The sequence below is a fragment of the Dendrobium catenatum genome, unplaced genomic scaffold (genome assembly GCF_001605985.2).
Source record: "Dendrobium catenatum unplaced genomic scaffold, ASM160598v2 fragScaff_scaffold_203, whole genome shotgun sequence".
Classification (NCBI taxonomy): domain Eukaryota; kingdom Viridiplantae; phylum Streptophyta; class Magnoliopsida; order Asparagales; family Orchidaceae; genus Dendrobium; species Dendrobium catenatum.
Genome location: NW_021318665.1, coordinates 940,711 through 955,994, shown reverse-complemented (window position 1 = coordinate 955,994; position 15,284 = coordinate 940,711). Strand labels below are relative to the sequence as shown.

The 15,284-nt window shown below is 33.8% G+C and overlaps 1 protein-coding gene across 2 annotated transcripts; it reads left to right on the top strand.

Moving 5' to 3' along the window:
* Positions 1 to 7,571: 7,571 nt before the first annotated feature.
* LOC110115880 (importin subunit beta-1-like) lies at positions 7,572 to 12,771 on the top strand. Of its 2 annotated transcripts, XR_003700034.1 has the most exons (4): positions 7,572 to 7,777; positions 9,049 to 11,172; positions 11,273 to 11,472; positions 11,580 to 11,721. XR_003700034.1 is itself a non-coding variant. In XM_020849287.2 (3 exons), exons 2-3 carry the CDS (start codon positions 9,056 to 9,058, stop codon positions 11,776 to 11,778), a joined length of 2,616 nt encoding a protein of 871 aa, XP_020704946.1. In that variant the 5' UTR covers positions 7,574 to 7,777; positions 9,049 to 9,055; the 3' UTR covers positions 11,779 to 12,771. The 2 variants fall into 2 exon arrangements, 1 of the variants encoding a protein (XP_020704946.1); XM_020849287.2 differs by having other exon boundaries at positions 7,574 to 7,777; positions 9,049 to 11,472; positions 11,580 to 12,771.
* The last annotated feature ends 2,513 nt before the right edge of the window (positions 12,772 to 15,284 follow it).

Genomic DNA, 15,284 nt, shown 5'->3' with positions numbered 1-15,284 from the left:
TGTGCCAATGGAGTTTTTTTTAAATTATGGATTATGGTTTATTCTCGATATTAGATACAAGATACAAATTACAAATTATAAGATAGGAAGTCATAAGGGGATAAGATATGCTGACAAGTAGGAGTTGAATCTTATAAGATAGCCACCTAACACATGACACTTGATGCTTAACACTTATACAATATACATGAAAATACTATGTAACTTGTTGGATGTACTACCTTATTATTTATAACTAAATCCATGTTTGTAATTATTTATATGAGAGTATATGAATTAATTGATTACTAAACCTGATATAAAACTAGTTGAAACTCATGACATATGATAAGGACATTGATACATATATTGATATAGTACACTAACATGTCATATTGATATACATGACATAATAGTTGTTAGAAGAAGATAATAAAATTGTTAGTATTAACATAACTGATAGATGGTTGATGCTTATTTTATTGTTCAACACTTGGTTTTACTCTATAGAATTTACATGAATTTCCTGACAGAGTTACACTTATTTAAGATATCATATTGATTTTTACTTATGATGGATATTGATTGATGATTATTGATTTTATACTTGTTGATATGAACATACATATTTATTTAGTTACCATGCATTGAAAACATTGGTAGATCTGGTTTTGATTTTAGGTCAAGAAAGATGGGTTAATAAAAGTTAAAATAGATAATTCTTTCAAATTTAGATTCTTGGGCATTACAAAATGGTATCAGAGTAGTAGGTTATTGGAAGAATTGAATTATAAATAGAGCCATAGGTTTGATTTTGAGCGAGGGTAGAAGTGGGTAGTGTTTGTATTTAATTGATTGATTTTATGTGCTTGTATGTACATTGAGTTTAATTTTTGTTCAATTGGGAAGAGAATTATACAAGTGGATATGTGGATCTTATTGATCAAGATATAGATGATGAATAAAGTATGACAATAGTTCCAATGTCTTCTAAAAGCATATTATAATTGGTTAGTAGGGATACCTAAATTATAAGTGACACTCAAAGTAGACAATCAAGGATTAGAGACAACAATAAAAATATACGTTTACAGATGTTTTGTAAGTTGAAGACACCATTGTTCAAGAGACTTGTAGAGCCATAGGTAATAGAAGATTGTGTTGAGAATAAAATTATATTTGATAGCATGTAGTACCTGGAGAACAGAAAAGTGTTACTATCAGTGTTTCTATTTGAAGGTGAAGTAGAAAGATGGTGGATTGGACAATAATGAGAGAAAATGTAAGGCAAGTTGAACTCTAAGAATGAGTGGTAAGAATTTGTTAGTACATTTAGGGACTGGCTTATGCCCCCATCAATAAGACAGTAAATGTAAGAGATATTTACGAGATTAAAGCATGAGAAAAGAATAGTTATGTAGAATGAAACTAAGTTTACAATATTGGCAAGGTCTGCCCCTTTATTCATTAGTATATTAAAGAAAAATATTATTTATTTTTGCACGGGTCTAAGTAGAGTTAAGACATCCATTAGTGCCTCTAAGGGTTAGAGAATTTTTAGAGTTAGTAGAGAGAGCAAGGTTGGTGGAGAATGATCTGACAATTTCTTAGTTTAAGTAAAACACAATTAGGAAGAGGATAGGTGAAGAATTGATTAGGAGAAGTGTTAGTGAAAAGAATAGTTCTATATCTAGTGATTATTCCAATTGGATTCATGGTATTTATTTCCAATAATCTAGAGTGTGTTCATGGTGAAAGAAGGCATTCATGTTAGTGTTTTCTACAGACAGGATAGTGCTTTTGGTATGGGAAATATGGAGATAGGATTACATATTGCCTCAAAGATTTGAAGGATGAAGACCTATGTTTGGAGTATAATAATTGAAGTGGAGCTATAGAGGAGGACTGGTGGATCTAGAATATATAATGAAGGATCAATAAACAAGATAGATAAAAGAGGAGCAAGTGAAAGTCAAAGAGAGCCCACAAATTATGTTATGTTATCACTAGCACCAGTATGATCTAGAGTGTATAATATGATTCAAAAGGATGATAGGGATGTGTCTAGAGGATCCACTAGTAAAATTTTCAATTATATGCATTTAAATTTGATTGGTTAATAATAATTGTATAATATATTGAATGAACACAAAATCATTGGATAACATATTAAATAATTGAATGATGGAAATAATATGCATTAGTGTGATATATTGACCGAACTCATGATTGAATGAAATGAATGATAAGTCAATGATCAATACTATATGATTTTATTGATAACAAATTTAAATTAATATTACTTTGATTTTGTTTTGAATCGAATTGATTTATTTATTGTATTAAATTAGTTTTCAATTAGTTTTTTATTGAATTTATTTTAGTATTGATTATTTCATATCAAACCCAAAAAATGAAGAGGATGACATTTTAATAAGGTGAGTAGATTGTAACAACATGAATTATATAAATGATTTTAAAATGAAAATCTAAAAAATTTTGAGCTAGAGCACTGCGTTGATGTGCTTTCAAGCACAATAATGCTTATAGGCACAAAGAAAGCACTTCCATGGCACTATGTTCTCTAGAATTCTTGAATATAATTTTGCATAATGGAATTGTGGTAGTTCTACTATGTACTGTGTTTTACATGTAGTGCTGCGACACTGGGTCACATGAGCATTACTATGTGACCATTAAAAAGAGTTTTGATATATATTTAATATAAATATCCCTACCACCCCACTACCACTCTCCCATTTTTGTTTTTCTTGACTAGAAGGAGCTGAAGAGAGAAGAAGAGAAGAGAGAGAAGAGGAGAGAGGGAAGAGAAAGAAAATTACTTAGGGCTTTTTTATCTATCGTTTTTATTCTGAATTTTCTTTTGATCATGGTTGGAACCCAAATCCTACCTTTACTTTCCATTATTATGTATTTTATGATTTTAATCACTCCAAAATTCATAAAAAAAGGCATTTTTCCTAATTTATTTAGTTTTTACTATGTAACTTTTGGTATATAATAGATAAGTGTTTTATGAATATTTTGATTATAATATTAATGAATTTCACTAGATAAATTAATTATTATGATTTTATAAAGATACTAAATTGTATATAAATTAGTAGGCATTTCATAGCATTTTATGGTTATTGAATCTTATACATTATACTAATTTTGCATAGAAGATGATATGACTGATTAAGATAAATGTGGTATTATAAGAAAGGTTGTTATGTCAAAAAATGATTTAGGTTGGTTAAAGTAAGATAATCTATACAAAAGAGTGGGTTGAAGTGCTTTTCTTTAAATTATGAGTTATCATATAATCTTAATACAAGATATGAGATATAATATAGATAGTCATAAGGGGACAAGATATGTCGGCGGGCAGGAGTGACGACTCTTACAAGATAGCCAACTAACACCTAATGCTTGATACTAATAGAAGATACAGGAAAATACCATGCAACTAGCTTGATGTCATGCCTTACTATTCATAACTAAATCTATATTTGTATGCATTTACATGAGAGCATATGAGTTGATTAATAAATAAAATTGATTGAAACACAACTTGGCATATAATAATGATACATATAGACATATTGATACAACATATTGATATGACATATTAACATTACACACTGATACACATGACATAAGGACTAATTGAAGCAGATAATAAAATCATTAGCATGAATATAATTGATAAATGATTGATGCTTATTTTATTATACAACACTTGGTTTTACTCTTTAGATTTTACAAAGATTTCCTAATATATTGACACTTATTTTACTTAAAGTATTAATTTCTACTTGAGATGGATATTGATTGATGATTATTAATTTATACTAGTTGAGATGAACATGAATATTGATTACATTATCGTGCATTAAAAGCATTTATAGATTTTGTTGCCTGCTAGGCTTCATAAGCTCATTATGTGGTTTTGTTTTCAAGTTAGCGAACGGGTCAAAACTTTGTCGAGTGTGGTTTCTTGGAATTTTTAGGTTTTTATTTCTATTTCTTGTATTTTATTTTATTTTTTCTAGTTAGGAGCTTTGAGATAGATTCATGTTATAAATAATTTTCTAGCTATTATAAATTAGATTTTGATGAAGAATATATATATAAATAAGATTCATAGTTTTGATTTCAGGTTAGTGAAGGATTTTGATGTACATGATTCTTAGTTACTTGTGTTGGGATAATGTTAATAAAATATAAAATAGACAATTTTTCCATATTTAAATTTTGTTATGTTACATATAACAACTCTCCTTCAACATACTAATTAGCTAACGAGTGTGCTTTATAATAGCTATAAACTCAGCCACATATTATATGATTGTCTTACTCCTATACACCAGCCTTAGGAATGACTCTTGTATATATTGTCTCACAAATAGTGGCATCAACTAACTTTTGAATGTCTCCAAGAACTTTTCCCAAGAGATCCCAACATTCACTCTTCCATGGAATGCCTCCCTTTATTAGCCCAACCACTAGCGCTATGTCTCTCCATCTAATAGTAATATAGCTAAGGAAACTTATCTACTCTAAAGGAATTGCATGTTATCAAATGATTTCTCCAAACTCATCAACAAATCTTCATTTATTTAAAAGCAGAGAGGCTCTAACCACAATAATAGTTGTAGATGCTTGTCTATCTCACCTACTATCATATTTGTCTTCCTACACTATGCCTCACTAATAATCTGAGCAACTAGCCTAACAAACTACATCATAGAGTCATAAGTTATCGCCCCTATTGTACATTGCACCATGGCAGCTCTACTAAAACATTATCCATCAGCTACCTCAAGATCATGATGGTCCATATCAACAATAATTTTATATAATACGAAAATGCACGCACAAATGATACTAAACTATATAAAGAATAACATAACTACCTAAATTCTCTCTTATTCAATTGCTAATCATTCCCTATGACTCTGGTGAAAATCAAATCCTTCCGAACCATTACTTTAATACTACTTTGTTAACGACATGTGTATATTACATTTCAAACATTAATAAAAATAAGTTTAAGTTTAAGGACTATTATGTTGATAAGTAATTTCTGATACATCTGTAATGTAGCTTTATGGAAAGGTACAAGTGTTGTTCTGTTAACCATTATATTTCGATATCTCTAATACCTCTAGGAAAGTGTGTATATAAAGAAGACAATTATATAAATGTCAGTTCAAGAATATATATATATATATATATATACCTAGAACTTATTATGTTCTAATAATGTTAACATAGAATCATGAATAAGTTAAAGTTTATATCTTATAACAGATATGTATTTTCTAATATTTCAATTTCTTATTTAAATAATCATATTGCTATTTTAAAATTTAATAGTCTCAAGCAATATTTGTGTTAGAGAAACTTGGGAGACAACTCACTTTAAGTCTTTCACCTCAAGCATCTCCCTATGAAACCTTACAATGAAGCTTCACAAGTACTCACTAGGCTCTTAATGCATCTTGAAGATGGATTATAAAGTTATTTATGGTTTCTTGGTACCATGAATTAAGTTACAAACATCATTTTGAACTTTACAAAGGAAGTGATTATTTTTAAGAGCATGTGAGTGAACCACCTTAGTATTGACTCCTTCAGAAACATAAATAATACCTGACATTTCAAGACATTATCATTGTCTAGAAAAGATCTCATAGACTCAAAGTAGGAGACATGATCAACTGGGTAAGTCCTCCCCCTCTATGACTCTAAGTGGGGCACCTTAAACTTTGGAGGTGACCTAGCCTTAGCTATCTCCTTAAGAAAGGTGTTCAATAAATTAGGCTTTTCCATTATCAAGCATCAAGGTGAAGGGTTGTACTTCGAGTCACTTGTTATGGTGCAAGTGGGATCAATGCTGGACATTGAGGTTAATGTTGTTCTCTCCTGCCTTCTTGGTGAAGAATAGAGTCAAAAAATCCCTTAAGGGTGCTCTTTCTAGGTTTGTGCCTCCGTAACCCTACTAATGTATCTTAGAACATCTTTATCATTCTTGTCTATGTATCCATGTGGTCATGATGAGTGGTACATTTTGAAGAATTGATGTACATTGACAGTTCAGGGTTGGATTGTTTATCAAGTTGTTCCCATGTTTTGGTCATGGCATCAATCCACACCATCTCACCTTTTAGAATGCTCGATCCATCTTTTTGTTCATGATGATAACTGAACTTAATAGTAAGAAAATTTAAGAAACTGAAACCCCATAACTTATAATAATCATAGAAAGAAAGAAAGTATTAAAAAAAAAAGATTTTTGGGGGTTTTAGGGAAGTAAGTGTTCCACTAACATTAGGAGTCCTCAATGTTGTGCCAAAAGATCCAAAATATGTATATTTACCCTTTATTTATAGGGGTCTAAGGATTATATGGAATGTTACACCAAAAAAAAAAGAAGATAAAAAGTATAATAATGAATGAGACCCATATGGACTATTATAAAAAAGCGTCTTGATAAAATAGACGCTTAACTATATCATCCTTCTATGACCTAATTTTTCTTCCTTAGGATGAGTTTCCTTATCTCGACTGTTAGTGAGAGAGTAAATAAAGGAGAGTAATTATATGGGTTGAGCTAGAAAGTTTGCTACTAATGATTCCTTTGGCCACACTAGCAGCCTCTTAGATGAAGTTCTTGGGTTGTTTTGGTATGAAGTGCAAGTTGCATGAACTATTGGAGTAGCGAACTTCATGGTTGGCTAAGCACAAGGAAATATGTTTGTGTCTTCATTGGGTGATCCATCCTTACAAGTGGATTAGCAAATTCTCTTAATGGATCATTGACTGAGGTGATAACTAGTTGCTTAGAGAAAACGACTACTACTAAAGGGGTGTGCTCACCATGTTTTGGGAGTCCTGCATAAACACCTAGAATTTCCTCCTAAAAGTGATATTTCTTGGTTTGCTTCATTGAGTTGGATCGAATCTTTTTGGTATCATGTAATAATTATTGAGAGTAACCATCCTTGGATGAATCTTTGCTTCAAGGGTCTATCAGGTTCGAGTCATTCTATTGGAATCTTTTAAATACTTTTGAGACATTTGTGAAGATATTTATAAGTATGCACCCACCTCTCTTACACATCATTTTTTTGGATCTTGTTTTCCTAAATGGATCAATATTTTAAGTATTTTTTTTTTTAAATTATGAACAATTGATGTTTGATAATAATTATTTTAAAATTACAATAAATCTTTGATATAATTATCTTTTTTTAGGAAATAAATGTTATATAAAAATAATAACAAATTGAAGGAATAAAAATAAAAGAAATGAGAAAACTGAAAATGAATAAACAATGGATTTAAAAATAAATAAAAATGAAATCCAAGGCTAAATTTTATTTTATGAAAATAATAAACGTTAGATAATGCAACATATTCTCGAAATTGAGATGCTAAAGAAATTACTTTTTCAACCAATATGTGACAAATACTCTCCCAATCTCAGACTAATTTATTATTCAATCATAAGGGTATTTAATTTTATTATTAAATTCGATTAATTTTTAGCTTAAATCCTTGAACAACTGTTGAGTTCGGTGAATTTAGAACTCGGTCTCAAAGTGGCTTCCGCCCAGTCTCCGCACTCCGCAGCCATTCGCATCCTCTCTCTCTCTCTCTCTCTCTCTCTCTCTCTCTTGCCTCTAGGGTTTCTATATACTCGCTGCTGTTAGCTGATCCGACCGTCTCCAGATCTTCTGCCTTCTCCTGGTGATACCTCGGGCGCGGAGGTTGACAACAATTCCATGTAAGCAACGTTGATCATATTCTTTATTTCTTAAGAGCTCCTTCAGATTCCTGGGTGTTGCGTGGTCACGGCTTCTTTTTTCGTTTTGCTGATGCACTGATCTTCTAATCTCGTTTTCTCTCGTTGTTTCCCCCTTTTTTTCCGCTTTGATTTGCTTTTTCTTTTTAGTGGTTTTGATTTGTTTGATGTGATCTTTGGTAGGAATCAGTGAATCTTGCGGTGTCTTGTGAGAAGAGTCTTGTTTTGAGGTTTATTCTGACCGATTTGTTTCGTTTCGAATTTGGAATCATGGCATTTACTTCATTTTAGCAGATTTGTTTGTTTTTATTTACTGATTTATGTTTAAGGAAAAACTGTGGGTTTGTTTGGATTTAGTTTGATCCCTACACATTATTTAGCTGGAGAAAATGCGTTTTTTTTTGGTTGGCTCGTATGGTAGACCATATGTTAGATCTACTTGTAGTTTGGTGGAGCTAGACTAAAGACAGAAACCAGCGTTGAATTAGATGCACCTACTTTTAGATACTTGATGAAGCTACTCTAAGTTAATGCCTGATATATTTTTCCTTCTGGCCTGGGGAGTTGCCATGCAAAATTGCAGTTTATTTTATTTTATGCCTGTTTCTTAATCAGATGGTGCTTTCACTCTCTGAGAACCTTGCTTTCTTTGCTATATTTCCATCTTATTTTAAATACATATTACAGTTATGAGATAAAAAATCACGTATGCCTTTTTTAGCTGAACATAATGTTTCTCATCAGTTGATTGGATCTGGTGAAATCTTTTCTAAGCATCCTGATTCATTTGACCTACCTTGTTTGATCCATGATTGTCAGAAAGAAGTAAAACTGTTTGAATGAACTGAAATCCTGATATTGGATTTAGATATAATTTCCCTGTTCCATGGTTTTTATTAGTTTTCAGTAGCGCCTTCTTAATTTCAACTAATTGGAGGACTTTGGAATGCCATGAGATCACCATTCAGGTCAGCTTATCCATATCATTGCACATCCTCCGTACAATTTTTATTACCTTACTTTTGGAGTTTCATAACTTTAATCAATTCAAATTGGAAGGGAGGGTCTATTATCTGAATTTTAAGCTTTGTTCTACTTGATCTCTGAGATGTGGAGGACTATGATCCATATGTCTATTTAGGAACTTTAATTTGGCAATTCTTACATGTTGGAATAATGACAAATAGAAGTTTGAATGTAATTTGTGGGCTTCTAGTTCTAGTTATTAATTTTTGTTCCTTACACTATGCTAGATGCACAATGGCAATGGAAATCACCCAAATCCTTTTAAATGCACAATCAATAGATGCTGCTAGTCGTAAACATGCAGAAGAAAGCTTGAAGCAATTTCAAGATCAAAATTTTCCTAGTTTTTTGCTATCTCTGTCTGGGGAGTTGGCAAACAATGAGAAGCCTGTGGATAGCCGTAAATTAGCGGGTCTTATCCTCAAAAACACTTTGGATGCAAAGGAGCAGCACAGGAAAAATGAGCTTGCTCAGCGTTGGTTGTCGTTAGATGCATCAGTGAAGGCTCAAGTGAAGGCATGCTTGTTGCAGACCCTTTCTTCTCCCGTGCCTGATGCTAGATCTACGGCATCTCAAGTCATTGCAAAGATTGCAGGGATTGAGTTGCCGCAAAAGCAGTGGCCTGAACTTATAGGCATTTTGTTATCAAATATTCACCAGCTACAACCTCATGTTAAGCAAGCAACACTCGAAACACTTGGATATTTATGCGAGGAAGTTTCTCCTGAAGTTGCAGATCAAGACCAGGTGAACAAGATACTTACTGCAGTTGTACAGGGAATGAATGCTTCTGAGGGGAATAATGATGTCAGGTTGGCTGCTACTCGTGCTCTTTATAATGCATTGGGATTTGCACAGGCAAATTTTTCAAATGACATGGAGAGAGATTATATTATGAGAGTTGTTTGTGAAGCAACATTGTCCCCTGAGGTCAAGATTCGACAAGCAGCATTTGAGTGCTTGGTTGCAATATCAACAACCTATTATGACAAGCTTGCCTCCTACATGCAAGACATTTTTAATATCACTGCAAAAGCGGTCAGGGAGGATGAGGAGCCCGTTGCTCTTCAGGCTATAGAGTTCTGGAGCTCAATCTGCGATGAGGAGATTGACATCTTAGATGAATATGGAAGTGATTTTACTGCTGATTCTGATATCCATTGCTTCTACTTCATTAAGCAGGCTTTGCCAGCATTAGTTCCTATGCTATTGGAAACTTTACTGAAGCAGGAGGAGGGTCAAGATCAGGACGAAGGGGCCTGGAATATTGCAATGGCTGGTGGAACATGTTTGGGTTTGGTTGCACGAACTGTTGGGGATGACATAGTCCCACTTGTGATGCCTTTTATAGAAGAGAACATAACTAAACCAGATTGGCGACAAAGAGAAGCTGCAACTTATGCTTTTGGTTCTATTTTGGAAGGGCCGTCACCTGAAAAGCTTACCCCCATTGTAAATGTTGCGCTTAACTTCATGCTCACTGCATTGATGAAGGATCCCAATGATCACGTCAAGGATACTACAGCTTGGACTCTTGGAAGAATCTTTGAGTTTATGCATGGCTCCACTGTAGAGACATCTGTGATAACCCGTGAGAATTGCCATCAGATTCTCACTGTATTACTTCAGAGTATGAAAGATGTTCCTAATGTTGCTGAGAAAGCCTGTGGTGCTCTATATTTTCTTGTGCAAGGTTATGAAGACTCTGGTTCTGCATCGCCTTTGTCTCCTTTCTTTCATGATATAATCCAAGCTCTTCTTTCTGTTACCCACAGAGATGATGCTGGTGAGTCTCGCCTGCGTACTGCAGCATATGAAAGTTTGAATGAGGTAGTGAGGTGCTCGACTGAAGAGACTGCCCCTACAGTGATGCAGCTGGTGCCTGTTATCATGATGGAACTACACCAGACACTTGAAGCACAAAAGCTATCAATGGATGAGAGAGAGAAGCAAAATGAACTGCAGGGTCTTCTGTGTGGATGCCTTCAGGTCATCATTCAGAAGTTGGGATCAGCAGAATCTTCAAAATATGCATTTATGCAGTACGCAGATCAGTTGATGGAACTCTTTTTGAGGGTTTTTGCTTGCAGGAATGCTACAGTACATGAAGAGGCTATGCTGGCTATTGGTGCTTTAGCATATGCAGCTGGTCAAAATTTTGTGAAGTACATGCAAGGATTCTATCCCTATCTGGAAATGGGTCTTCAAAACTTTGAGGAGTATCAGGTCTGTGCTATAACTGTTGGTGTTGTTGGAGATATATGCAGGGCATTGGAGGAAAAAATATTGCCATTTTGTGATGGAATCATGACACACCTTCTCAAGGATCTCTCAAGCAATCTGTTGCATCGGTCTGTGAAGCCCCCGATTTTTTCGTGCTTTGGTGACATTGCTTTGGCAATAGGAGAGAACTTTGAAAAATATTTGATCTATGCAATGCCTATGTTACAGAGTGCAGCAGAGTTATCAGCACATGCAGCAACAGTTGATGATGAGATGCTCGAATACACCAATCAGCTTAGGAATGGCATTCTTGAAGCCTACTCTGGGATATTCCAAGGTTTCAAGAACTCTCCAAAGACCCAGTTGCTGATGCCTTTTGCACCTCATATTCTCCAATTCTTGGATAGCTTGTACAATGAGAAGGACATGTAAGTTTGAAATATTTTTTTCCTCACTTTAGGTCAACTTTCCTGTTCGATAATCATTTTAATGATTTTAATCTGTCCTTTATATCCCCTTCTTTTGTTTTCATTAGGGATGATGTGGTCATGAAAGCTGCTATAGGTGTTCTCGGAGATTTAGCTGATACACTGGGCACCAATGCTGGTCCCTTGATAAACCAGTCTGTTTCAAGCAAAGACTTTTTGGAAGAATGCTTATCATCTGATGATCATTTGATTAAAGAATCTGCTGATTGGGCTAAGTTAGCTATTACTCGGGCTATTTCTGGTTGATTTTAAGGCAAACTCAGTAAAAGTGTCTCTGCATTTACATCTGGGTTGTTTGGTAGTCCGGTCAGGAATTAATTGCATGAGTTATCACCACTATCATTATTTGTCAGAGGCTTTGATGTCTCGGCTTGAGTCAGGACGTCATCACTAACTCATATGCATCAGTTAATCGGGTCGTTATCTTTCTCGTTTTCCCTTGCACTTCTGCTAACCTCGAAACCAAAACCTGCATGACCCTTGCAGTAAGTCTGAGTGAATCAAGTTACTGAGCTGGCTCTCGTTGATGGCACCATGGTTTTATGTTGTGCTCCATTACAGATTCAAGATTCATACAGATGAATTAGCCATCCTGAAAAAATTGGCAACAGTATATCTCAGCAATTAACAAAACCTGCAGTTGTGCTGGGAGATCTGATACAATCTAGCTTCCATTCCCTGGTCAAGTTGGAAATCAATCTGCATATTTTTCAGCTTTCACCAAAATTTCCATCATTTTTATTTAATTTTCTTGGGATTTTTATTATTGTTTTGCTTGTTTTCAGTCATTTCTGGTCTGGTCTTGTCTTGTCAGGTCTGGTCTGGTTGGGTCTGCATTTCATCCAATACCATTTGCTTTCATATACATTGTAGAAGGCTCCAATATCTGTGGATTAAAGTTTCTGCATTTGCTTATATGTAGTGAGCATACTTGTAAAGGTCTTTGCAATTCGGGTCTACTCCAGCATCCATAACAATGGCTTCAATCAATCAGAAGCGCTCATGTTGCTGGCATTTATTATATGTTTTATCTTGTTGCTTCCTTTCTTTGTTATGCCAATATATTCTTGGCTATTTCTGTACTGTTTCATGTGAGCTTTTGTCCCATAACACTTCAGTTTTGCCCCAGAACTCTTCAGTGCCTTCCTTCTTTGCTTACAGTCCTGTTAAATTCCTATCTGAAAGTTATTGGTATGCCTCTCAAACATGCAGTAGCGTGCGTGATATCCATTTTGCTTCTATTTGAAAGAATTATGCAGTGTAATGCCTAGTTTGATTGAGTGTTTTTTGTGCTTATTTCTTTTTTAAATTGTAAATTTAGTGTTTGGTTTTTCAAATCATATTCCCAATAACACAATTTTTTTCTCTGCTGTTTTATGAAAGCTTTTTATGTGTTTTTTTTCATTAGAAAACAACTTTCTGTGAGCTGATATTTCTTAAAATTACCTTTTTTGAAAGTACCGGATAATCAAATAAAGCCTAAAGCTCATGAGCTAGCTTGAGTTTGCCCCAACATGGCTCAAGAGCTATCTGGTTTTAAAGATATTAGCTTTAAATAAAATTAAAATAGATTAGAATATATTGATTTTAATATAAAATGGTTAAAAATATTTAAAAGTTTTCTTAATGTTTTTTTTATCATTTTAATTTTTTTTTTCATTGTAATGAAACTTTTATAATAAATGACTTGGTTTATGTGTCGATTTAAATTTATAAAACTAAATTCAAATTTAAAATTGAACTCGATTTGTTAATCAACATGAAGGCTGATTCGGGATGGCACGACTTTGGCTAGACTTGAACACCATTTAAAGGAATGTTTGCACCAATTTTGAAGCAACCAATTGGCCATAAGGTGTTCTGCGTTTCCCAACTTTGTTGCTTTTTTATTAATTTGTGATGCCCTTTTTGATGAAATCTGAACCTGAATGACTAGTGTTTTGGGTATCTTTTGTTCAAAGAGGTAATTTTAGCCTATCTGAGTGTATTTGACAATAATTAATTTATTAATATGGGTATGTTTTTTTAATATGAGGCATTCTTCCGATGTGTCGCGCTAAAAAAATTGTGTTATCATGCCAGAGGTGGATAGGCATCTTTGGAGAGTCTAAGAATTCTGTAACATGAGATACTTTTACGTTTTTTCCTATTTTATTAAATCAGAAAAATTATCAATTTTCGTTGTAAAATGGGACACTGTATTAGTATTTGACTTCGTTGTCGGGTAACTTTAGTTTGAAAATATTGTTTCTAAAAAAATTTTAATTTTTTTCCTGACCTAGCTTTTATAGGAACTTTTATTTGGTCCGGTGACCAGACGTAGAGCTACGTTCGGCGAGCGCTGAGAACGCGCCACATAGCAGACATAAAACTTCGGACCCGACCCGGAGAATAGTGGGTATGTCGCATGTGCGTTTTTTAAATTCATGACAACCCGGTATTGCTAGGTATTGCTCGGTATTGCTAGGTATTTATCGATTTTGCTCGGCAATAACAAGAAATACCATTATGTGAAGACAAATAACGAGCAATACCGAGTAATACGAAACAATACCTTAAATACACCGAAGATCCAGGATAAGTAGGATATTATATTAATATTTGATGATTGAGTAACGAGAACATAATTATTCGACTTCTATAAACATGGAAAAATATAACATTAAATTATACAAAAAAAAACAATGGTAGGAATTTTTATATTTAAATTTATTTGTGAATGACACTTGACCTTATCAAATAGCAAATCCATAGAAGAGTAACATGGAATGTGTACGAATTGGGAGAAAGAAGTAATACTAGAGAAAAGCTAGGAAAAAGAAGTAAGAATGCTAAAAGGCATTATTTGTCTAGAAAAGATCAAAAAATAAAAAAGGTATCAAATGCTCCTCATTATCCAATATTTATAGTTTGGAAAACTTCAGAAAATGTTACACTCAAAAAAGTGAAATACAATGCCACATAGAATATCCTAAATACATGTCATCTCCTAGTTGGCTGTGAAAGAGCAGGGGCATTAGAGCTCTAATGATTTATCTTAGGTGAGCTCAATCACGCTGAGTATGTACTAGGATAGCTCTGTGGTATAGATGAGCTTGGTAGTGCCGTGTAGGCGTGGGAAAGTTTGAGAGTGAGTTCTGAAGAAGGGGTGTGTAATGATGTCTTGATATCGTTGATGATTAGTATTGAGCACTAAATTTCCTATAGTAGGCAAGTGAATTTAGGTTGTAAAGAAGGTGAACACAGTGGTCAGCTGGTTATGATGGGGCGTGATAAGGGCCACATTTGTAGGTACTTTCATATAGTTGAACATGGATGCATGGGAACAAAACCTACCCTAAGTGCGGGTGAGTTGTTATGATAGTTGTCTCACTTCTATATGGTGATTGGAGAGTCATTTGGTTGATGAGGTCTTCAAATACCCCTAAGAGGGTTAGTCTTCCTTCATAGGCTTAGGCAAGTGTGTCATAATGTTTCTTGGGATAATTCCTTTATGTGTCCCATTCGATATGTGTTCTCTCATTGTAATCCATCAACTACTTGTTAAATATATGTGAAGGCATATCCAAGTACAAATTTAGTTCTCAAATTTATTTGGTCTTTTAATAGACGGGTGATGAAAAGGATGAGTTCATGATAACATATTAAATACAACTACTGAATATGTAACAAGAAATTAAATATGGGTTATTGTCTTGTTCTTAATGTATCATTGATTATCGCATAGATTTCATATTAATAAATATGACGAC